At 41.6% G+C, this 25,667-nt stretch overlaps 1 protein-coding gene across 6 annotated transcripts in view; it reads right to left on the bottom strand.

Moving 5' to 3' along the window:
* MME (membrane metalloendopeptidase) overlaps nucleotides 1–25,667 on the bottom strand; it is a 96,051-nt gene that overhangs the window by 67,493 nt on the left and 2,891 nt on the right. For 4 of the 6 annotated variants that reach the window (XM_025436126.3, XM_025436125.3, XM_025436127.3 and 1 more), the window contains exons 2-3: nucleotides 23,529–23,695; nucleotides 22,541–22,576 (exon numbers count right to left, since the gene is read on the bottom strand). In XM_025436126.3, coding sequence (XP_025291911.1) covers nucleotides 22,541–22,576; nucleotides 23,529–23,685 — 193 coding nt within the window. In that variant the 5' untranslated portion in view covers nucleotides 23,686–23,695. Of the gene's footprint in view, nucleotides 1–20,618; nucleotides 20,712–22,540; nucleotides 22,577–23,528; nucleotides 23,696–23,998; nucleotides 24,139–25,667 lie in introns of those variants that run through there. The other 2 variants (XM_025436124.3, XM_049099871.1) reach the window with 2 other exon arrangements.

The following is a 25,667-nucleotide window of genomic DNA, read 5'->3' as shown; positions in this document are numbered from 1 at the left end:
CACTCTTTATTTTCCTCTTGCCCTCCACTTCCTCCCCTCCCAGCCACTCTGTAAGCACAGCTTTTCTCCTTCCCCAATGGCAATCGTATGACCAGCAAGTAGCTCTGGGTCAAAGGTAGGAGAAACATCAAGCCTAGGAGGGTCTGTAGTACCCAGGAAGAAGAAAGAGGTTAAAACAACAACAACAACAACAACAACAACAACAACAACGGATGAATTCTTCACAGCAGGGCAAGCAGACAGGCAAGAGGCATGGAGCCCATTTGCACTCAAAGGCACCCCCAGAAGCACATCTTCCTGAAGTGGGCATGTAGCAGGATTCCAGCCTAACTCATCTTTGGGGGTGATCCACTGGATCACGGAGAGCGAAACTTCTCAGGGACGCGTTTCAGAGCAGTACTTTTCAACTCCGGCTAACCATGTGAATGACCTCAGAAGCCTTTTAGGTATCCAGATGCCCAAAATTCACCCCTGATCAATTAAACCAGAATTTTTGAGGTGGTCCAGGCACTTTTTAAGGCTTCTTAAGTGGTTCTCATAAGCAGCCAAGGGAAAAATCATCAGATTAGAAAAAAGAGAAACATGGAAAGTGAGGACAAGAGAATCCAATATCAGAACATAAACACAGTCTCCCACTTAGATGAATCGGGCATTTTCTTCCTGCCTTTCCAGGCTGTGTGAATGGGCTCCCATCATGACAACAAATATTTCTAAGTGCACTTCGGGCCCTTATAAGGCCCCAGCACAGTATTGCAGGAAGTCACACGTGTGTCTCCTGTGTACAAGCGCACTCTCCCCAGGCCTCCACAACCTCTCACCCCAGCCCCCTCCATGAGCCAGTTCCTGGTGTAGGAACTGTGTGAAACTGCCTTTCTTTCATCTGCTATTGTCTTGGAGGCATCCCAAGGAGACTCCTGGTGCCTTCAGGTAAATAGCTGACTTATATTTTACCTCTATGCATCCCTCTCCCCAAAACCCCAACGACTAATAGGCCTGGTTCTGGGGAGACTATCATAGCAAAACTTGCCCTCTATTCAGAATTACTTCTCTGATGGGCAAGGCTTTGTTCAAGGGACATTTGTGCTGCGCTTGACTTTCTGTTCCTCAAAGATGAGCTCCCTCTAATCTCCAGAGCCTCCTAGGCCTCTCAGGCAACAGTCCAGAGGCACAGCTCCTCCACCAGTTGCCAGACATGATGAGACATGATGAAACTCCAGTTACATTGGAACTCCTCTACATGTCTCCTCAAGAAGAAGCGATCCTTGATCTGCCTTTGAATGCCAATGGCTTCTGTGCCACAAGATCCCTCTTTCCTACCTATGTGCCCTGTTTCTATTTTTTTTTTAAGATTTTTATTTATTTATTTATTTACTTGAGACAGTGAGAGAGCATGAGCATGAGCAGGGGTGGGTGATGGGTGGGGAGGGGCAGAGGCAGAGGGACATGCAGCTTCTCCACTGAGCAGGAAGCCTGATGCAGGGCCCGATCCCATAATCCTGGGACCATGACCTGTGCCAAAGGCAGACACTTAAGTGACTGAGCCACTCAGGTGTCCCTGTACTCTGTTTTCCAAAAACATCAATAGTTTGCTAACTGAAAATAAGATTTTTGGCACTAAGCACAAGAAATATTTCAGTGTTTATACATATACATTCCCTAGAGGCTAGTGCTCTGTTCGTGTGTGTGTGTGTGTGTGTGTGTTAAAGAAATTTCTTCATGTGTCAAGTGTTCCTGGGAAATTGTCAGTAAAATAAGAGAAATCTGAAATAAATATGATTGCTACAAGTAGCAAGTAAATAAACTGGATATCATAAAGCTCTGTGCTGTGCCATTCTACTGTGAACTTAACATCTTTTTTTTTTCTTAACATCGTTTAATAGTGGTTCCTATTTAGTATATCGTTGGTGCTTCTCCATGAGAACGAATACATGGGAATTATGAATATGGTCAATTCTTTTCATTTGATGGAGTTTGTTCTAAAGTCATAACTAACACTGAATAAGCAAGTACAGAGTCATTGACCCTTGGGGAAATACAGGGTTAGGGTCTTATGAGCCTCTGATTACACAGCATTTTCATCAACCAATCAATACATAATCTTGCTTTATGTGTGTTTCTATTTAACCAAAAGACATTTTGGTTTATATATATATATATTTGACTCATTAATACTGAACTCACAGCCGATAACACTAGAACTCATGACTGAACAAAACTCATCTAACACAGGGTTTTTTTCTTCGTAAGGCACAACACAGCTTTCTGGTGCTCAGAAACACTAACAGCACTTTAGCAGTGTGTCTGGGAGCCATTTTAAAGTGGGAAATCACCAACAAAAAGCACACAAAAAATGAAGACTATGGCACTAACTAGACCGAGAAAAGGATTCTTATTTACAGTCCTTGTTGGACTGAAGCCGGGGGACACACATGTAGGGCAACTCCCCTCTTTCACCAATCTGCTCAGGTCTACAGATGACCTCAGAAACACTGTGGGGTTGATTCGGGGGTTACAAAAATATTTTAGCCCGTAGGGGAGTTAGCAAATAGGGAATTCGCAAATAACTAGGATCGACAATACTTTTGTCTGTTTTTCCTTTGAGATTTTTAAACTACCCAGAAAATGTACAAAATAGGCAACAAAATTAGGTGGGAAAGGATTCAAATGATTTCATCCTCAATTACTAAAATTCTATTTTAGTGTCAAACATTTTAGATAGGTTAGTTATCTATTTACAACCTAAGTGCCACACGCCCTACTCTACGAAAAAATGTCTGTCCTGACCCTCTTACTCTGCATAGAGCTAAAGTTTAGGGAATGGTACGTGACAAGACCGTTTCCAGCTTGTTCTCTCCAAATCAGTCTAAGCCCTTGGCTTTTCTGACCCCAACCATGCAACATTTTCATTTCGTTACCTTAAAATCACTATAATCAGCCTGACTTATGACTGTTCTGGGCGTGGCCAGAAGAGGTCAGAGAAATGTTGGGGTGCCCAGGAACAAATGCTCTTGTAAAGACCTTAGGACACCCGTTTCTGACCCAACCTCCTGTCCTAAATGTTTGTTTTATTAATAGACACTAAGCCTGATATTACTTATGAGGCAAATTTGACAAGTTAGAAATCTCTTTTGACAACATTCAGAAAGTATTGCTGACCTCATTCCCCTGCTGCTACCCTCCTCCCACCATCCCCCAGCCAAAATTAAGGCAAAGTCAGAACGTTTTGAAAGAACACAAGGAAAATGCAATGTAATCACAATGGGTCACAAAGGACTCCATTCAAAAGGCAGTAATGTGGAAACTAGAATCTAGGGGACCATTCCTGAAGGGAAAATGATTGAAAATTAGCAAGCACACAGACTAATGCTAATAAAAACCAAATGGTTTTTGTTACAAACATTCCGGATTCTTCCACGGTCCACTCCTCACTTTTAAATGAAATCCTTGACTCCAAATTGCTTTTTTGATACCTTGGTTACAGAAAGTTTGGGGGTGAATGTAATCTAGATTGCTGGTTTATCATTTAATCAGCCACTCCCTGTCAACCACTCTTTAAGTTCCAGCTAAACCACGGTCAAATCTTATACTAGTCTGATCAGCACTAAGAAAAGCCATCACTACACATTTGTTCAGAAACTGTGGATTTATACAAGTAGATCTGAGGGAAGCACAGTGAATTTACTCTAGAGCTGCAATGCTCAAGAAAGGAGACCAACTGCAGTGCCTGGCTGGCTCAGTTGATGGAGCATGCAACTCTTGATCTCAGGGTTGTGAGTTCAAGCCTCATGTTGGGTGTAGAGATTACTTAAAAAATAAAAAGTAAAAAAAGAGAGAGAGAAAGGAGACCTATTATTTTGTGTTTAAGCTTGAGGAATAGTTAGTTTCTAACTATTTTATATGTGCATGTGACCAATTTACCTTAAATATATAGACAAAAACACACACGTGAGCATGCACATACTTATAAATGTTAACCTGGAATCCATTTGCTATCAGATTTACAGAAAAACTCTCTATCAGATTCACATGTAGAGTGTAAACTACAGGATCTTCAGTTGGGTTCAATCAGAGATGCTCATGTACTACTAGTACTACTACTACTACTAGTCAATGGTTGACACGTGTCAGGCACCAAGCACTTATGGCTCGAGAGGCATTTTTCTAAATTCTTTAAAAGTTGTTTTCATTAAACTGTATATAGCAACTCTGTTTTTGGCCCCATTTTAGGACTGTAGAAATTAAGGATGGTTGTTGAGCAACAAAACCAAGGTTTGACCTCAAGCAGTGGCGGCCAGAGTCTGAGCTCTTCCGTGATGTTAAATTGCCTCTCTGGATTTAATTTCTTTTCCTTATTAATTGCTCTACACAGTGAGACACATCTCCTCTATTTTAAGGAGATCTAGGCACAGAATGACTACGTGTCCAAGATCGCCAATATGACTTTAGATATGGCATAGATCTAATTTTAAGTTGATGTTTTTAATTCAGTAATATTCACAACCAAATAACATTAAGGAATTTCAGAAGCTACACAGACAGGAGGAGATAATCCAAATTAAATTACACAGCAACCAGTTGGTGGGGGCTTTTTGATGCCCAATTAAGGTTCTAATTGCTCTATAACATGAGTATAGCTATGTGAATTTTTTCACTTCATTTGGCCCTGACTTTTAGAATTTGTTGAGATAATCACAGAAATCTCAAGTCTTATGGACCCCCAATAATAATCCTTATTTGGCTCTCCCCAAATTAGTGAAATTCTTCAGCCTTGTCTTATAGCCCATTTAAATGAATGGCTCACAGCCAAGAGCGGACAGTCAATACTTTTCCAACAGGGATTCCTCCAAAACTCACAACCCAAAACATTCTGTTAACTGAAAGCCCTGAAACTGTGTTACAGTTAAAGTGCCATAGGTCTAAAAATAATTTTCCTTTTCCAGGTCCAATTTGCATTTTGAATCCTAAAAGATTCTTTGCTAGCAAAAAGCTATTAGACAATCTACTGCAATTTAAATACAATATATCGCTTAAAAATAAGTTATCAGGGCTGCATGTTGATCATAATGTTAATGAATAAAAATGATCCTTTGTGGGGAAAGAGATTGTAGGTGATGAAAAAGCCTCCATTGTGCCCTCAGAACCACCCCCCCGCCCCCGGAAGCAATGAACTGACCTACCCATGCTTCTCCCACTTAAACTTTTTGTTATTTCAAATCATGTTACTGTACAAAAATGATCAGAGCAACTTCAATAATAGGTAACTACTGAGAATAACTCAAAACATTTTACCTTTGCATCATGTTTAGTTAGAGAGTGGTACGAAAAGATCACAGCAGGGAGATAAGCTGGGTTATCAGTGCTTTTAGAATACCGAAGTCAAAATCGGTAAGACAGCTCTTCTCTAGTGAGCGCTCTTCCGTTCAGTAGGTATAACGAAATAAGCATTTAGTTGACACGGGGTCAGGTTTGCCTCCACATGTTTATATTTTTTAAGGAATAAATAGCTCTTTTATATTACAAGACACAGAGGATTATGCTAAGTCATTGGCTTTCTCCAAAAAAAAAAAAAAAAGAAGAAGAAAAGAAAAGAAAGAAAGAAAGAAAGAAAGAAAGAAAGAAAGAAAGAAAGAAAGAAAGAAAGAAAGAAATTTCTTCTTGTGGAGCATGGAGACTCCAACACTTCTTTTTGTTTCATTTTAACAAATATTTTCGAGTACCCTTACATATCGGACACTGTTCGGAACTGAATACACAGGTGAATACACAGGTGAATACTCCCTGCCCTCACCGAGCCTGCAGGTTTTCCTCTGAAACAAGACTGTTTCTTGCATAACGTAAGCGAACTCCCCTAATGTAACTGTCATCTAGACACGCTAGCTTCTCGTTTTTGAATTGCTAAACTTAGCCAGTATCCCGGGGACGAGGAAACCTCCAATTTTGTGGGTAACCTCAGCCAAGGAGTCCCGTGCAGCGTTTCCGTGTGCCTGTGCTTGCACGGGTGAGCTGGCCAGGAAAGGAATGAGCACGCTGTGAATGAAGCAACCAGGACTAGGGAGCCTGAAGACATGGCAGGTGAAAAACAGCAAAGCTTAAGCTAATGCGGGTCGCCCCAGAGAACAACTGCACTGGGGCGTCATTGGAGAGGGGAAATGGGTTATGGAGAGGGATGGAGCTCCCAGAGAGCCAGAGGCGGACAGAAAGCGCCCCAGTAGTGGTAATGTAGGTCCTCGAGAGCTGGAAATGCTTACCTGGGTAGGAAATGATTTGACCATTCTCCCTGAGACAGGAAAAGAGCAGGAGAGAGAAATACCTCCAGAAACTGTTTCCTTGCTGACCTGATTCTAAGCTTAGGAGGGTAGAATTAACGTAAACGAAACAACTGGGAACCAAGTAACTGCCTCTGCTGCCAGCAGAGGAGACAGATGAGACAAAGAAGAGCTGAACTTAGGACCCTCCCTAGACAGACACAGAGATGAGAAATCTCACTTCCGTAAGCAGGACAAAGCCACCATGAGGACACTTCTTTGCTGCCATATTTGTGTATCAGGCGCCCTAACAAACCACTCGGCCTAGACTAAGCAGTGGTTTCGTGAACCTCGAGACAAGGAACACGAGAGTAAATCTAAGAGAATAAATAATTTATTTATTCAACCCACATGTATGGACAACTTACTATGTGCCCTGCACCACACTAGCTGCTATAAACAATGATAACTAAGACAAAAAGAGTCAGAGCTTTTATTATATGGGGCAAGACTAGACACGAGGCGACTAACCACAGGTGATATGAGAGTTATGGGTGTAGAGGGAGTGCTGGGAGGGAAGGAAGAATTAGCTAGGCAAAGGTGGAGAGAAGAGCATTTCATTCATTCCTTCATTGGCCATTCAACAAATATCTGAGTCAGGTACCAGGCTGTGTTCCCGGTTGAGAAGGTGAGCGACGGCCTTGACAAAAGAGGGCAGGACTGTAAGAGGCTGTGGGTAGGTAGGTCAACCTCTGAAGGCAGGATGCTGAATGGATAAAGGATGAAGAGCTACATTCCCAAAGCTTCAGCACCCCAGGAGGAGCCCTGCCTGTCTTTGATGGAAGCAGACGGGTGAGAACGACTTGGCAGGGGCTTAGCCTTTGTCACCTTGGCCGGTGAAGGGTAGGGATATGATCATGGGAAAGAGGATTTACTCTTGCTGAGGCTGCAGGAAACAGCCAGCCTAGTCCTGTAAGTCCTCATCACTGGGTGTCACGGAGACAGCTTTCCTTTATTTTCTATCTCTATGGCTGGTCACCAAGTCCTACAGCATAGCATCTCTTGGACACACGTCCTGCCAAACTGGCTTATGCTTCAAGAGCTCTAGCTTGGATGGATCTTCTCCATGAATCCAGAGACCTTGTGGACCAAAGAAGTTCAGCTGCTGGCTGACCTCCTCCATGTTCCATACATCACATCACTTCAGATGATTGTACAGTTAGGGGAGAGGTGGATCGGATCACCGACAATGACTAGAGTTAGAGGTAGGAGACGTGCAATTCCTGAGAAATAACTCAAAGTACATTCCACAGATTATAAAAGCAGTAATAATTGTAGGTACGCTCCCCCACCCAGAGCAAGGGATCTAATCCCAACTCTTTGCACGATGAGTCAATGACGGACATTCCAATAACGGACATCCTTCTCAATTAAGTAAGCCTTCTCATAGTAAATTATCACCATCTGTTATTTAAAAGCTTTGAAAAGCACACATGTACTCTATCAGCATCCTAAAACATTTTGATGTCGGCTTCTTTTTTCTGTTACTAAACTTGAAATAAAAAAAAAAAAAAAAAAAAAAAGCAAACTTCTAGTGTTCATTGAAAGCCAGGTAGGCAAGATCTGAAAAAAAAAATCTTTTTTTTAATTTTTTACACATAAATTAGATTTCCTCGTATTAAATAAAACAAGACAAACACCTGATTCCTCCCTCTAAGTTTTTAAAATCAATAGGTGTGGTAATTGACGGGTGATGGAAATGGCGGATCCTTGGCTTCCTGTGTTGACGTACAAAATGAGTGAGCCATCGCCCCCTTGGTAAATGAAGAAACATCTTTCTTCCATGTAAAATGTTTGTCATGTACATAACCTGGGCTCAGGTAGAAGCAGCCTGAGCCGGTCCAGTGGGACTGGATGCTATTTTAGAGAGACTATAAGGGTCAGCAACGGGGAAGTTTCCAGCTAAGAGCAACGGAGGGATGAAACCCCACAGCAGGTGTGTGACAAAGGAGCTCTAACCAGCAGCGTGCTGATCCAAGAAAGTTCTGCAAGTTCTGGCAAAAGGTAATGAAGTCAAGAGCTAGGCCACATTTCAGTCCCAGAAGACAGGAAAAGAGAAGCAGGAACTCCGTTTCCAGAAGCAGGAAATGAGCTGAGAGTGAGGTTCCACCCCCCCAACACATACACACGTTAGGAGCTCACAGGACATGAGACTTGGAGCCAGAGCCACTGACCGTGGCCTTCATGAGGGCCTGGGCCTGCATGGAACCCAAACAGCTTGTCACCTTTGCAAATCTTTTCACCTCTTGGTGTTAATTTTGACAACCGTAGTTAAGATAGATCATGTCAAGTTTCATGGCATCTATTTCAACTATCTTATATTCCTTTTTTTTTTAAAGATTAATATTGGGACGCCTGGTAGCTCAGCGGCTGAGCATCTGCCTTCGGCTCAGGGCGTGACCCTGGGACCCGGGATGGAGTCCCACATCGGGCTCCCCGCAGGGAACCCGCTTCTCCCTCTGCCTGTGTCTCTGCCTCTCTCTGTGTCTCTCATGAATAAATAAATAAAATCTTTAAAAAATATAAAAAGCAAAAAATATATATAAAAGATTCGTATTTGCATGGATATGAGTTTATGGGGTCTTTCAAGGTATCACTTGTGCCATTTCTTCTTGACATAGTGTTATATCCTTGCTACGGGACAGTATAGATAGTGCTTTGAGAAATTTTCCATTCAGTTAATGACTTTTGCTATATTACTTCCTTTACTTGATCCACTCAAATATAATCACATTATGTCTCTGAACAAATACAATTATTAATATTTTGCTTCTTGGCTTCTAAGTTAGTGAAATCATTAATTGCTACATACATATGTTTAGGGATAATGAATTCATCTGGCTTCAGATGAGCAGACGTATCCAAACGTCCTAATTTCACTCAGGTAATTTCATCACACAAGAAAATTAAGCCCATGGATTTAACAAAAGCTTCCTTTTCTGGAAGTATTTTTAAGTAACTATTGCATCCTTGAGCACATCTTATTATAAGTCTTTAATGATTTGGGAGTTCTTTAAATAAGAATTTCTTTGAAGTTCAGGAAAGCCTTGATTAACAAAAGAAACTATTTAAATATAGGGTTTGGGGCATATCCATCATTTTATAGTTGGTTTGCTTGTTTCTGCTTTAAGCATCAAGCGCAGAGAAACAGATGCACGGCTGCTAATTGATTTTGATTTGACTTCTCAATGATCTGGTCTGTGCTGCGGACTGAATCCCCCCTTTTTTTATTTTTTAGCTTCCCAGCTAAGGTCCCACTACAGTTAGATTCCTCTGGACTGAAGTTTTTAAGAAAGGTGTTTTGGGGTGCCTGACCAGCTCATTCGGTAGAGAAGGCGACTCTTGATCTCACGGTTGTAAGTTTGATCCCCAAGTCAGGTGTAGGGATTACTTACCTATGACATCTTTAGATAAATAAATAAAAGTTTATAAAGAGATTTTGATATTTAAAATGTGACAGTTCTGGGTTTTTTTTTTTCTTTAATTTTGAAGGAAGATCGCGCCTCTAAGAGATGTTTAAACAAATATTTTGTTTTAAGGTAAGAAGTCACCGATTCACTCTGAGTGAAAAGCTAAGTAAAAACGAATTCATTAGTAATTCTATCAAATGGAGCTGGACAACACCATGCCAGACCATTTCCTCTTGCTGGTTGCTACTTACTCACCTGAATTATACGATTACATATGACAACACGTGAGCCAGAAGCCCTCGCCGGTGTGAACTAGTTTCTAGGTTAGGCGGCCCCTCCCAAGACTCTAGAATCTTACTCTTGTCAGCAAACATTTACCTGTATTCAGAAGGATATCTCCTGCAGACTTTTCTCTGGACTAGGAAAGGTATGGGTCTGGGATGTGAGATGAAACAGGGTTTCTTAACTTCTGGGGCACCTGGATGGCTCAGTGGTTGAGCATCTGTCTTTGGCTCGGGTCATGATCTCAAGATCTCAAGATCGAGTCCCGCATCGGGCTCCCCACAGAGAGAGCCTGCTTCTCTCTCTGCCTCTCTGACTCTCATGAATAAATAAATTAAAATCTTAAAAAAAAAAAAAAAAAGAATTCCCTAACCTTCTGAACTATCATGACCTTCAGCTCCACTCTCCATCAGTCCATGCATTTTATAGTAACATCCTGATGTTACCATCACCCAGAACAGTTCTACCTTTGAAATCTTCAACTTGAGTAACCTATGCTCTGACCTTCTGATCCTTACAAGTGTTTTCCTTTCTTTATTCCCTCTATCCCTGCCCTTGAACTTCCCTGAGAAGTCTCACCCCACGCCTACGCTATTTTCCCTTTGTCTTTTTTCTCTATCCAGCCTACACTGGATAGTGCCATCATTTAAACCATCGTCTCATCGAAGTATTTCATTCCCTTGCCCCCTGCAAATATATCTATGCTGAGTCGATCCAGCTGCCCTCCTTTCTCCTCTAACTCTAGGCTAAGATACTTAATAATGTATTTTATATATTGATTGATTGACTGTCTCCTTTTTAATTGACCGTCTCCATTTTTTATCTTGTGAGCAGGGACTTTGTGTCACTCACTTCTACATCCTCAGCGACTAGAGTAGCACTCAACAAGTATCTGCTGAAGAAGTTATTGGCGATGCTGGGAAAATCCCATAACTGCCTGGTTTAACACCATTTCAAATAACGGCCTTCAGTTTCAGCAGAGCGATGAGCCCTGTGCACAACCTCGCCACACACATGGCCCCGGTGAGCCTTCTTCCCCTCTACACACCGCCCGTTTCCAGCCTTCGACATTCCTGCTTTCTCCACCAGCTCAGCCCCAACGGCAGATTTTGCTTTTTACTTTACAGTGAAAAGTGAAGTAACTGGGTGATGAGCAGCACACCTCCCTGTCCTTCCCAGCCTCCACATGTATTTGCATCCAGACCATTGTTGCCTCCTTCCCCCGGGTGAGAGAAGAAGAGGGGCCCTCCTCTGTCTAAGAGGAGTCCTGCCATCTTTCCCCTGGATATATCCTCTTGTGTGTCCTCAGAAACAAGACTTACCAATTTTTCCACCTTCTACCTGAAACTTCAACTTCTCTCTGCTTTCATTTCTTATCTTATCAACCACTCAGCTGCACTTAACTCCAGCAATCTAATTTTTAACATACTCTCTTCCTTTTCCTTTGGTGATTTTACACTGCACTGGTTTTCCTTTCTACCTCCCTGACTCTGACTCCTCCTCCGACTCCTCCTCCATCTCTTTTGGAAATCTTCATCTCCTTCCTGGTAAAGCTCAACCACATCGTCCATATGATGATTCCTGAATCCTTATATCCAACCCTAATTTTGCCACATGGGAGACTCATGAGTATCTTAAAATCTACACCGTCTCAAAGGGGACTTTTTTATTGCATGTGAAAATCTATTCATTCTCTCCACTTTGTGATCATTCACACCCAGGCAACCATTAGTTCTCATCCAGATGAGTGGGCAGGGGCCTAATTTCCTGCCCACAGTCATTCTTTAGTTATAGCCAGTGATCCTTCCCAATGGTTCTGATCAAGTCATGCTTCATTTAAAACCCTTCTTTCTGTAACTTCTTGGTGCTATTAAGTAGAAGGTCCAAACACTTTAACATGCACTACAAGATCTGACTCCTGCTTATCTCTGTGCCAACGCTCAACACTTCCCCTTCCCAACCTTGCTTTCACTTCCCCACGCACACCCTCTATGGCTTAGCCCTACAGCTATTCCCTAAGTTCCTCAGTCTTGCCAGGCTCCCCCCACAACATACGCACACATTTGGGACATGGAAATATTATTCCCTCGTATGGGTAAGTCTTTGCCTCCACTTTACCAGGTGTGAGCTGGATAGCAGGAAAGCTTGAGAACGCTACACTTCTGCTTCAAATCCTTCAGATTCTCCCTGTAATGTATCTATTTATTTCCTGTAGACTTCAGGAGAAATTACAACCCATATAGTACATGACCCAGCCCCCATTTGCTTTTCCATGTATCATGACTTACTAGCCAGGTGCATCCTCCGGCCAGTCACGAACCACGTGCAGGTCCTAAGCTCACCAAGCCCTCACTGGCATGTTCCATCTAGCCCATGTACATGCTACTCTCTGCTCCACTGGTCTGGCAATCTCTGACCATCCCTTCAGAATGTAGTGGGTGATGTTTCCCCTTGAGAATGCTTTCCTGGCCCATTACCATCATTCTACCTGCCCACTCCCATGACTGGTCTGGCTCAGGTGCTCCTTTCTCAGACAGCCTATGGCACATTCTGTCCGTCTCTGTCATAGCACTTACCCAATCCATACAGTAACTTTGTTTCTTGGTCTTTCATGCTGACTGGCTTACCACTTTCCTAAGGACAAGGGGATACCTGGGTGTCTAGACAAGTGTCTAACAGTTAGAAGGTGCTCACTCAATGTTTTGGGGGAAAAAAATCAATAAATGAATGGAGAGATGAATGAGTAAATGAAGGACTGGATGAGGAAAGAAGTGGCCCTGAAGTCTCTATGAAAACATTCATGCCCACATTATTCCTGGGAAATTCAGGAGGGCATTCCAGGTTCAGCTTCTCCATTATGAGCAGACAAACAGACCCGTGGCTCACCCACTCTTACTTAGTTTTTACTGGGTGGCACAGCCTTACATTGTACCTGTTAAAGCAATTCGTTGGTTAACATACACCTTCTTTTAAAAAAATGCAAACATCCATGTCATTCTCATGGACCTAACGTCAACTGATTTACTTAACATGTTTTTCTTCCTGACACCTCACAGAGACCACTCCACTGAAGGAACAGGAACTTTTGTGTGTCAGGGAGGAGAGATGGTTTGGCATGGGTATATTTTAAAAATCTTCCCAAATTATCCTAATAAGCAGCCACAGTTGAGAATCACTACTCTTCAGCACTTCTCAGACTTTATTGTGCACACTATTCTCCTGGGGACTCTACTAACATTGCAGCTGCAGATTCAGTAGATCTGAGGTGGGGTCTGAGAATGTGCACTTGATTTTCAAGTTTCCCAGCTGACGCTGATGCTGATGCTGTTGGTCTTAGACCAGACTTTGGGCAGCAAGGGTCTAGTTATTGTCCTATTGCCGCAGGTCTCTGGCTTATTTACTTTTAGGGGTCGAACAGCGGTGAGGGAAAGGCTAAGGGTGAGGATGTGCAAGGGCAAGCATAGCGTAACCATGTATTCAAATCAGCGTACCTGCGGCTAGGTTTTGCTTTATAGCAAACATGGGTCTAAGTGCCCATTTCTGATTGTGCTCATTTTAACTTCTTCACAGGCTGACCTGTCATCCCCCGTGCTAAGATAGAGCACAGAAGTCAAGGAAAATGTTAATAAGGGGTGACAAATTTTACCTGAGGATACACAGCATGTGCTACTCTCTTGCCGTGTCTCCTTTCCCCCTCCTTCTCTCTTCTGACCCACACTTTCATCTCTAAAAATATATTGACTGCTTTTTGATTCTCAATAAGTAGCTTTAAACAGTGCATCTGTAAGTTGCAGGAGAAAACACATTAAATGGAATATATCTGTGCATTATACCTACGGGGCATCTCCCTGAAGGATGTGTCATGTGAAATGGGCTGTCATTAGTCTTTGCTGTTTCTCTGTAAAATGAGACGCTATAATTCCAATTTTGTAGATAAGGAAAATAAAATGCAGGAAGCTAAACTGACTTAATTAAGATCACACGCTAACAACACAGGATGTGGCCAAACCTTGCAGCCTAGCTCCCCCATGCTATGTTGGCTTGGTGGAAAAAGAAGCAGTACTCTTTCAAAAGATTGGGCCTTAATTATTCATAACACTTGTATCTCTTTGAAATAAAGCTTACTACTTAACAAGCCTTTCTTCTACACGTATCTACTGCTGGAATTTGTCTATATTCTATTCATGCAATTACTAACCTATTGAAATGAATTCAAAGTGGCCTTATAAGGCCACATAAATTAACTCTTATACATTGAATGAGAAAGAAAGAAAAAGGACAATAGGAATAATGCTAATGGGCCAAACGGCATACAAAGAGGTCCTATAATTACAGGGTAAAAACAAATTTGACTCTCACTAGCAGTCAAGGTGAAAGAGGAAACATTTCACAGAACCCATACATGAAACCAACACTCTTCCAAAAGCAGGACTGTCCATGCCAACTGCTCTGCGGGAGAGACCTCAGTCTGACTTTCTTTCGATAATGGCTGGTCCACCGAGCCCTACGATACCACATGCATCTCTGCCTCCCTCTGACAGTGGTGAAACCCCAGCACCTGCAAACAACGCTTCCAACGTCCGATTCCCAAGTAATTTTAACTTCCTACTTGATTTTCTGTTTCCAAAGACTTTCATCAACATCACCCTCAGAAAATCCAAGAATAGACACTTGCTCAAATGGAGAAGCTTGAGTTATTCAGTGAAGATTGGGCAGGACTGAAAATGACACATAATTATTTCGAATTGCAGAAATGGGACTCAGCATTTAATAGCAATCAGAAGATCAAAATATAATGACTTCTAGGTGGACACTGGGGAGATGAAAAAAAAGGGACGGGGGGCGGGGTTGTTCCGCTTTGTTTTTCAACAGTTGTATAGGATTCCAATTTGCATACCATAAAATTCAACCGAGACTTTTTAATAAATGTATATGTTTGTACAAAACCACCACCACAATCCAACTTGAGAAAACTTGCACCACCCAAAAGGCTCCCTTGTATCCACTTGCAATCCCTGCCCTACTCCCAGCGCCAGGCAATAGCTATTTTTCCTTCTGCCTCTGTAATGTTGCCTTCTCTGGAAATTTCCTATAAACTGAATTGTATATAATATGCTGGTTCCTGCATCTGACTTCTTCTCCTTAACATAATGTCTTTGCGGTCATGCATACCGTTGCACGTGGCCACTTTTTTACTGTTGCGTGGTATTCCCGTTTATGGCTATACCATATTTTGTTTATTTATCTGTCGATAGACATTTGTGTTCTTTCCATGTTTGGGCTATTACGAATAATGCCGTAGTGAATAATCACGTAAAAGTTCTTACGAGGACACGTGTCTTCATTTCTCTTCGGGAAATACCTAGGTATTTCCTAGGTGTGGAATTGCTCAGGTCGTACACAGAGAGTGTGCTTAACTTTTTATGAAAATGGCCAAATGTCTTCCAAAGTGATTCTTCAATAGTCACCTGCGATGTACTGAGGTATTTTCCATTCACACCAACAGTGTATGATGGCTCCAGGCCCCACACCCTCCCTGACACTTAGTACTATTATTACTGTTATTACTTTATCACAGCCTCTCTAGTAGGTAGGAGGTGAGGGCGTTTGAAGTAGAGAGAATATATTCCAGTTTTCAGATAGTCAAAAGTGGGGTCAAAAGCAGTCTCCCCCACTCCATCACTACACTGTATCTCCTTTTCTAAATGATCGGAGAGAATGAAATCTTTCAGGATTGAAGGGTTTGAGAATTTTCCCCTTATGATTTTTTAATTCTCTATTTTTAAATTTCCCTTAAAATAATTAATCAATATTATCAACTTGATCTTCATATTCTATCAAAGGGTTGCCAGAAAGCCCCTTGCTGGCCCACGGATTTGGTGATGACCAGAACTCTATGTGGCCGAGTATGGTGCTAGGGTCCTCATCCCAGCCTCGGCTACTACTTATACCCACTCACCTTCACTTCTAGGTAATTTTCACAGCTGCAAAACAGACTTTAGGATTCCAAATGAGCTTACCCTGCTTTGCTATTTTTTTTTCCCCTTTGATCATTTCATTCAATTTACCTATGCTTTCCATGCCTTGAGAAATGACGGCGCACTCCTGCTTAACTTCTACCCAGCAGGTAAGAAAAATATGTTACATATGCTTGTATTTATCACCTAATTGATTCCCTTCTTGGAAAGGATTTGATTGACAGATGCTAAGTTTAACCGGAGAATTTTTAAAGCAAGTATAGCCAGGCAACTGTCGGAGAATGGTGTTGGGAAAGCTGCCCAAAGCCAACTGTCACAGGCCACATTTACATGAACAAAGGTGTGGTTCAGCCGACTTGCCACTAAGACACCTGCTGCGTCCTTATTGCCCCAAGGATTTTTTTCAATCTTAATTACATAATGAAATAGCCCCATCTCCCCCTCTGAAGGGCTGCTGCGCACCTGGTGGCCCCCCAGAGCCGGTCTGCAGTCTGCCCTGTGCTGAGCCAGTGGTGCCATTTTTCTTCATGGGGACTATCTGGGCGGGTGACAGGCAAGAAAGGAGAGACCACGGACAATAGTGAGCACCCAGCAAAAGGCCAGCAGGTGCCAAGAGACTTCACCTAGGGCGTTACCAGAATCTGACCCTCGCAAACATGATCAGGAATGTGAAGGTTCATATTCAGAATATGAATACGTTATCTCACTCTGCTGAATAGATCTTCCAAGTGAACGGAATGTCTCTTTTTCTTTTTTCTATGAATAATTAAATACCCACCAAAAGTTTGCCTCGTAGGAGAAAGAAAAAGGTTTACCTGGTGAGTAGAGAATTAAAGGGGAAAGGAAATAAACAGCTCTGAGAGGTTCCACGAACCAGTCTCTCGGGGCTACCATAATTATGCAGTATACAACCTGCACAACTGTACAGACGGTCTTTCTCTTGTGCATTGTATTGCTCGTGTATCTTAACTTGGCTTCTCTATCCCCTGGGGCATCTAAGCCAACACTGTTAGTATTTGCTTCTCTAGACCCCTTAATTCCAGGCTGTATTTGGTGTACTAAAATCACAGATGAAGATGCTCAATGTTCTCAGTAAAATAGCCGGTTTCTGGATGGATGAGAGATTTCATCTCCTCCGTCTCAGTGTGGATGTAATTATTTCAACTCTGACAGTCATCTAATGCCTCTAGCATTAGGTTCTAGCAAGAGGGGAGGCCATCTGCTTTCATCCGTACGGACACAGGGTATTAAAAATTTCATAGAGTCCTAGTCTCCCCCAGGCAACATGGAGAAGTCATGAATGTAAGTTCCAGAACCAGGCTGCCTGGGTTGGAATCCTAGCCCAAGTTTGTTCATCTGTAAAAATAACATAGAATGAGGGGCACTGGGTGGCTCAGTAGTCGAGCATCTGCTTTAGGCTCAGGTTGTGACCCCAGGGTTCTGGGATCGAGTCCCACATCAGGCTCCCTACATGGAGCCTGCTTCTCCCTCTGCCTGGGTCTCTGCCTTCTCTCTCTCTATCTTCCATGAATGAATAAATAAAATCTTAAAAAAAAATGATATAACGGATAGTACCTACCTCACGGGGTCATTATGAGAATCAAATGTGTTAATACATATAAACTGCTCACAACAGTGCTAGACACATATATATTCAATATTAACTATCATTATTTTATTATATTATATTCCACTATTTTTCTCCTGTATTCTATTATTATAATCCTCTAAAAATCTGTATAACGTTCCTTCCTGATACCTCCATATGACACACCTCAATGTAGTAATAAAGTAGCAGCTTCATTTATTTACTTATTTATTTATTTACTTATTTATTTATTTACTTATTCATTCACTTATTTATTTACTTATATACTCACTTATTTGCGTGTGTATGCGTGTGCATGTTTTAATTCTTCAGAGATAGCCTTAAAATAGGGAACTATGGAGGGTGTATTAGTTCCCTCTCACTGCTCTAACAAACTGCCCCAAAGCCAATGGTTTAACATGCCAAGGCTCACTGTCTTACAGTTCTAGAGGGGTTGGCAGGGCTGCATTCCTCCTGGATGCTATGAGGGCCACCCACTGCCTCCCCCTCCCGGCTTCTCAAGGCTGCTCCCATCCCTTGGCTTGCAGCTGCTTCACTCCAACCTCTGCTTCCCACGCTTCTGTGGCCACATCCCCTTCTCTTTCTAACCCTCCCTGCTCCCTTCCCGTTAAAAGAACGCTAGAGGTTACATAAGTCCACCCAATTAATTCAGCATAATCTCCCCCTTTCGAGATCAAATTTGCAAAGTCTCTCTTTTTTCCACATAAGGTAACACACTCACTGGATCCCAGGATAGGAAGTGGGTACCTTCAGGGAGGCATTGTTCCACCTACCACAAAGGGAAAAGCCCTGGATGATCTCTTGAGATCATTCAGGCCAGTGGCCACCTCATTAAAGATGATTTTACTGTCCCAAGGGGGCCATGGCAATATGTGGAGACATTTTTTGGTTGCCTCAAGTTGGGAGGGGAACGGTTCTAGACATCTAGTGGCTAAAAGGCCAGGGCTGCCACTAAACATCCTAAAATGTGTGACACAACCACTTCCCCCAACAAAGAATTATCCAGGCCAAAATGTCAACATGATGAAGCTGAGAAGCCCTGATTTATACCATGTGATTCCTTGAAATCCTCCAAGTGGGGAAGGTTATGATGCAATGGAAGCCAGTTTGAGGATTTAGATTTACACGGAGAAGTCTGAGAAATCAGAAGCAAGCTCTATAACTCCGTGTTTTTGATGATCTTATATGGTAAATAAGAGATGAATAATATTACTCATATTACTCAATATACTCATTACCCTATCCCTTAATAGTAGGGTTTTGAACACCACCTTAACTGGCTATTTGTTAAGTAGTGTTTGTTTTATTTTAGGTTTGGTGTAATCTTTCATGCTGCTGCGTCTCCTATACATGCAAATTATCCTTAAGCATATGTTATAAACATCACTTATGTATATTATAAATATTTAAATGTACAGATGCTCAGATTTTAACGTACCTAACACCAGATACATTTCAAGACGATCCACGGCCTTCTGCAGTATTTCATTTTTGGCTTAGTATGACTTGACTTTGACTTCAAAGGATCAAAGAGTTTGTTTTGGTTTTTTTCCTGGCTTATAATTTATTTATTTATTTTTTTTAGGTTGACTCTACGCCCATTGTGGAGCTCGAACCCTAAGATCAAGAGCCGCATGCCCCACCAAGTGAGCCAGCCAGGGACTCCCTGGTTTGTAATTTAAACAAATCTGGTAATCCTTCTGAGTGGCCCAGAGAGCAACAGGCAGGTAGACTGTGTGTGAGCTATTGCAGCGATTTCCCATCAGGTCACTCATATTCAGTTTACAGGGCTGGTTAGGCTGCTAGGAATCTTGTGAGTAAGGTAGCAGGCTCTTTTTCCCAGAGCTTTATTGGCTCCATAAAGTCAGCCATAAAGATGTCTGGCTATATGTGAGTCTAAGCATGTTTCTCTCAAATGTGACATTTCAGCCCAAGCCTGGGTGTCATAACCAATGTTTCCAGTCGTGTCCACGGCGGCCCTCTGAGGCAGCTGGGACTCTAGGAGCCGTGCAGCTTATTGATCACGAGCCACGGCCTCCTCATCCACCAGGAGAAAGATTTAAGTCAGAACCAGCCTTCACAGGAACGTGAGCACCTTGTCTATCAATACCTGCTTTTCCAATCCTCAAAAACGTCCTGTGCTTGGGTTGGAATTTTCTCCCAGTCTTCTTAACATTATCTAGAATTGTCGGTAGGAGACTTGCATCCTTTTCAACATCCTTTTTTCCCCCCATCTTTCTTTTCCTTTCCAGCCATTTACTCTGTCCTTCTTCCCTTTCTTTAATACTTTGTCCTGTCCAAGAATTCCCCTAGAATTTTGTTAATTTGGAACAACTTCTGAGAACAGTAGTTTTATCTTCTATGGCAGAAAAGGTTTACGACTCAGCAGGGGACTGTGGGTGTGTGAGCCTGCATGGGTGTGCATGGGTGTGAATACTGTATCCCTAAGAGTGAGTTTCATCTTCATTTTGTTCTCCCAGGAAGAACAGTAACTATAAATAATCAAAGGAGTCTACCAGCTTGTAAACAAACAGAGCTGAATAAAAGAAAACAAGATAAAAAAAAAAAACAGAGTTCTTCAGCAACTTTGTGTACCAGCCACACTATTTCTAGCCTATCCATTTCTCTGCTGAGAGAAACAGTGTTGGAAGGAGGTGTTTTACATTTGGTGTGATTTCTGACCTACGATGAAAGGATACACGTTAAATACGCCTTAATGAATTGAGATTTGCCAGACACTACTTACAAAAGCCAAAGCCCTACCCCTAAGCGGTAAGTCCCATATGAGATTCCAGATTCCAGATATCACACTGCTCTTGGGGGTCGGTGCCACTCGAGGAACCTGCCCAGATCTCTATGCCTACCCAGCCAAAGGATTCCATTTCCTCAAAAAAATAAGAAAAAAGAAAAAGAGAAAAACACAGTGAGAAGGAGAGAAAGAATGAAAGAGAAACTATAGAGTAAGAGACTTAGAAGACACATCAAGCGTATTTAGGACAGAGAAACTTGAAGACAAGTAGAGGTCCATACATACCAACTGGGAGTTTCTGGAAACAGGACAGGGAATGAGTGCATAAGGGTAGCTGGTAAAGAGAAAAGTGGGGCAGGGTTTGGGGGAGGAGCAGATGGTAACTCTGACGGCCTGGGCACATTCGAACTCTGGCGCAGGGACCCAGGCCATCTCCTAGGCAGGCTATCTGTGTACATTTCCTGGGGGAATACAGCAACTTCTTTTGTTTCTGGGAAGGCCCGTGGATGGGCAAGTCCCTGCTAGTACGCCAAGCAGCCATTGGCCCATGTCCCAATCAGGCCTCCCTCCAGCACCCCCCCCTTAATGTCTCAGGTGTCCTGCCAGGGCACATGAGATCCAGAATGACTACAGCAATAAAAATATCAAAGAGCAATACAGAAAAAGCAAAAGGCAAAACATTTGGAACATTAGACTTTATCACCTAAAATCCCAAGATATTTTCTCATCGTTATTTTGCAAAGGTCAATGAATAGCAAAAAACCCAGATAAAGCCATCTAATAGCAAGTGGTTCAAAATCATTAGGGACAGGTTATTTCTTGCAAGAAATGTAAACATTATAAAGGGGGCTTACAATCTCCTGCCGAGGGAGACAAGAGGTAGATACCTCGTCCGTATCCCAGGGTGCTGCTCAGCGACCACCTTTCTTCTCCTGGTCACAATGCTCTTCTTTTTCACACCACACGCTAACTGATGTGACATCTTACAACTCCACACGCTGTCTTGGTTCCCTTCCCTGGCTTTTCCTTTCCTTGCACTCTAATTCTCAACATCTTCTTAAGTTTGGCCCTTAAAAGCTCATCTCCGTCTGGGGAGCTCAAACACTCCTACGACTTCCCGTATCTCCCCCGGACAGATCCTAAATGCACCGCATGACAGATCTTCGTACACTCCCTGTCTGTCTTTCTGCTGTCTATCCCCACTGGCGTGTAACCCCGGGCTCAGACCCAACATGCCCTAATCCATATTAATCACATCTCTCCCTAAAACAAACCTACCTCCTAACTTCTCTATTTCTGTGCGCGTTGCCACCATTCTCCTGAGTCCCTTAGGTTTTAAAATTCGGCCTCATTTCCAAATCATTCATGTCCTTCATTTAGCATGTGCGTTCCACCGAGCCATCCAGTTCCCTCTTCACGTTGTCACCTAAGCTCTCTCACCCCACCACGGGCTGGCTCCTCGATGCACACCTGCGTTACAGCAGCAGCCCCCACCTGCCCACACTCTCCGGATCATCACTTCTTACTCAACCCACCCAACCCGGCATTTCTGGAATCACCTTTCAGCTTTTGCCTTATCGAACGATCTGTTCTGGAAAATATCCATTGCTCCTTCATTAGGACATCAAGGCTAACGTGGATTTTCAAAGGTCTCCGTAATGGGTCCCTATCTATCAAGCCTACCTGTTCTCTGCTTCTCAACAACAGGATTTACTCCTATTGCTCTTTCACCCTGTATGGAATTCCCTCTTCTGTACCTCTACTTCCAAACCCCAGCCCTGTTTCGAGGGCTCCCCCAAATCTCCACTTCTCCTCCTAGCTTTACAGACTACATTTCACTCCCTTCTTAGTTCTTACCCCCCCGATGACCTGCATTGAGAAAATAACATAATGACAGGATGCTCATTATTTCAATGGGTTGATTTTCTTTCTCCAACTACACAGCAAGCTCCCTACGCTGGAGATATAGTTCTCTATCACCCTACCATACACTCCAGGTATGAAAAGAGTGAATTCTTTTTTAGGATAAACTAGCTAATTAATCTACTACTTAAATATTCTTAGATTTTCCTTGGCTATAAATAATGAGGTATAATGAATAGAAGTATAAACAAAGAAAAATGTAGAGATAGTTGCCTTTCAGCATCTGATTTACCAACGTTATACATTACTTGTAAAACTATTAAATTTAAAAACCATCTTCTTACCTGATTTTATGCAGTCTGATGACTTGCAAATACCATCTAGAAAAAGAAGGGTATATACATAAATATTTGCAATCTGGTTTTCTAATTTCTCCCTATCTTTTGTTCTTTTAAAAACTGCCAACAAAATAATCAATTCCTTAAAGCAAGAGCTAAAACCTGAGTATTATATATCATTGTCAATAGCCAGAAAAAACATAGAGAAATAAAATCGGCAAATTCTAAATTTAAATTTTTTTATTATGAAGAAAACAATGCATTTACTTTATCGTCTCTACCCACTAAGACCAAGGTCTATTAAATTGAAATAATCAGTCGTTTTAGTCTGGTAATCTTTTTTTTCTCCTATTAAAGAACCAATCTTTTCTAATCCTTATTGTGAAAAACTTCTAAGACTCAAATTAGACCTCTTGGATTCCTGTGAAGCCCTTTAGAATTTCAATGACACAACAAATTTCACTAATTGAAGTTGGCCATAAAATTGTGTACATTTGAATCAAATAAAATTTTACCTTAGAATTCTTACAGAATAAGCATGAGCGTGCTAAATATACTCGTCAATTAATATTAATAACTTAGCTGAAACATAAAAGACATTGTACTTTAGTCAGAGTTAATTGTTTCAATATATTGATGTTCCATTTTATTTTTTTAATTTATTTTTACTTTTTAAAGATTATTTATTTATGTATCTGTAAGAGACACGGAGAGAGAGGCAGAGACACAGGCAGAGGGAGAAGCAGGCTCCCCGCAAAGAGCCTGATGTGGGGCTCGATCCCAGGACCCCGGGATCACACCCTGAGCCGAAGGCAGACGCTCAACCACTGAGCCCCCCATGTGTCCCAAAGTTCCATCTTATAAAGGAATCTTTATACCACCATCTTTAAGCATTGCTCTCCTTCCCACATTCTTTTGATAGATGAAAAAAGGGTAAGATGAAGATTCTACTCTCTTGTGCATGTCTGTGTGCACAGGTATGGGAGTAACTCACCATCATAGGTTGCATAGAGTGCGATCATTGTCACGGCGATGATGGTAAGGAGCAGGACAAGGACGGAGAGACTGATCTCCAGGGAGGTCCATCGTTGTTTCTTTGGCCTTGGAGTGCTGATATCAGTTATATCCATCTGACTTTCTGATCTGCCCATCACCTAAAACCTGTAAAAAAAAAAAAAATATTTAGATAACTAATAATAACAAATTAATAAATAGATAAAAATAGGAGAAAAGAAAATGTATGTACAATTTTCTAAATGCTCAATGTAGCTAAATTTAAAAAAAGGTTAATTCTTTTTAGATAGAAATAGATTTTTGTTGTTGTTGAAAGTCAGAATTTTGATTCTGAAAACATAGAGGATAGACCCGATGAATCTGACACGACAAGCCATAATCATTTTTTTTTCGCATATATCACTGAAGATACAAACTAAATTAGAGAGGAAGACTCGGCTAAATACTCACATAAGATTCCTTCAGCAGTTCATTAGCAAATAATTGCTGTTCCATCATAAAGCAAAGTTTTAAACTCACTCTTCTGAACTTTGGACAACGTCAAAGGTGAATTTTATATCTTGGCCAGTGACTTGCTTTACAAGCATAGAAATCAATGACTAATACTTTGAGGTTTTGACTAAGCAATAATTTGAAACATCGATACAGATAAAAACAAAAAGGAACAAATACTTGTGATAGTTTATTTTTAGTCCTAAAAACAACTTTTATCGTTACAGTTCAAAATTACAGCCACTGCCGATGTGGGTATCTATTAACTGGTTAGACAACATTCTGAAAATGGTCACTCACTAAACCAAAAGTCAGTGGTTTACACCCAGGGATGAAAGATATTAACCTTAATCGATGTTGTGTGTGTGTGTGTGTGTGTGTGTGTATGTAATTGAAGAAAAAAAAAAAATACATGATTTAAAAAAATCCTACACTGCAGGTCAGGGTAGTGATGGTTAAGACAGGTATTTAATTTGTATTTAAATTAATATTAGTACTTCTACTAATAGCTGACATTTATTGAGTACTTCCCACATGTCAGTCACTAGTTCTTAGTGCTTTACATGTACTAATTGATTTAATCTTTGTAAGGTGGGTATAAATATTCTGATTCTATACCTCAGGAAACTGGGGCACAGAAAATTCAGGTAATTCGCCCAACTACACAACTAGTAAGTGTCCTTTACAAAGAACACACTTGGTCACTGTTTGAAATATATCATCACACAATAAAAGCTATTCTAGATCTTACTGCAGAAGTTTTGGGGAGGGTAGGGAAATCGAGGGTGTATAAGCCTAAATATTAAATTTCATTATGTTTCTCGTAGAGGCCTTGTGATTCTTTATTGACCGTCCACCAAAGCTCAGACTTCAGTTTTTCTGCATTTGACTGTAGAAAAGAGCATCATAAACTAACAGATTTGCTGTTTACAGCTCGATACAAAGTAAGCGTATAATTTAGTCCCTAGATGAAGTGACCGCTCAGAAATACTCTTATAGTTAAAGGTCTTTGTTAAATACCCACAATTCCCTGAGTCTGTTTTGTGGAAACTGAGGCACGGGACAAAGTAGGAATCGGGTCTATATTTAAAGTACGGCCTGGGAGATCCTGCTGATAACTAGGAATTTAATCTCCCCAGTGAGTTATTAATAAGTGAACCACAACTGGACTTTAGAGTTCTGGATACAAAGTCTTAAGCATGCTGTTCTCTTGATTACATGAGGCTATAACCAAGGACAGACTATCAAATAAAAATATTTTATTAGACCATGAAAACTGTGTCTGCTCAATAAAAGCGGAATGTAATGTACCTGAATGTTAAAATGTCTTACTTAATGGTTATGTAACTCATGTTGGCTTAGTCTCACAGCCCCTGGGGTTATGATATGGAATTGCATTGATCGTGGTCCTTGGAGTTTTAATAGGGATGGTGATTGGGGAAAGAAAAGATGGGACCAAATTTAGGACTTGGACACCACACGGAGAGATTAATAATAAAAAGAATAATTTTCCCAGTTTCCCCAGAAGAATTCAAAAGTGACCTAAAGAGCATCTTGAATATTAATCACCCCGTTCCCTTTCTGGAGCATTTGTCCTCCTGCTCTGATATTTCAGAAGACAACCTAG

The sequence above is a fragment of the Canis lupus genome, chromosome 23 (genome assembly GCF_003254725.2).
Source record: "Canis lupus dingo isolate Sandy chromosome 23, ASM325472v2, whole genome shotgun sequence".
In the NCBI taxonomy this organism is placed as follows: Eukaryota; Metazoa; Chordata; class Mammalia; order Carnivora; family Canidae; genus Canis; species Canis lupus.
This window is presented reverse-complemented; position numbering and strand designations above follow the sequence as displayed.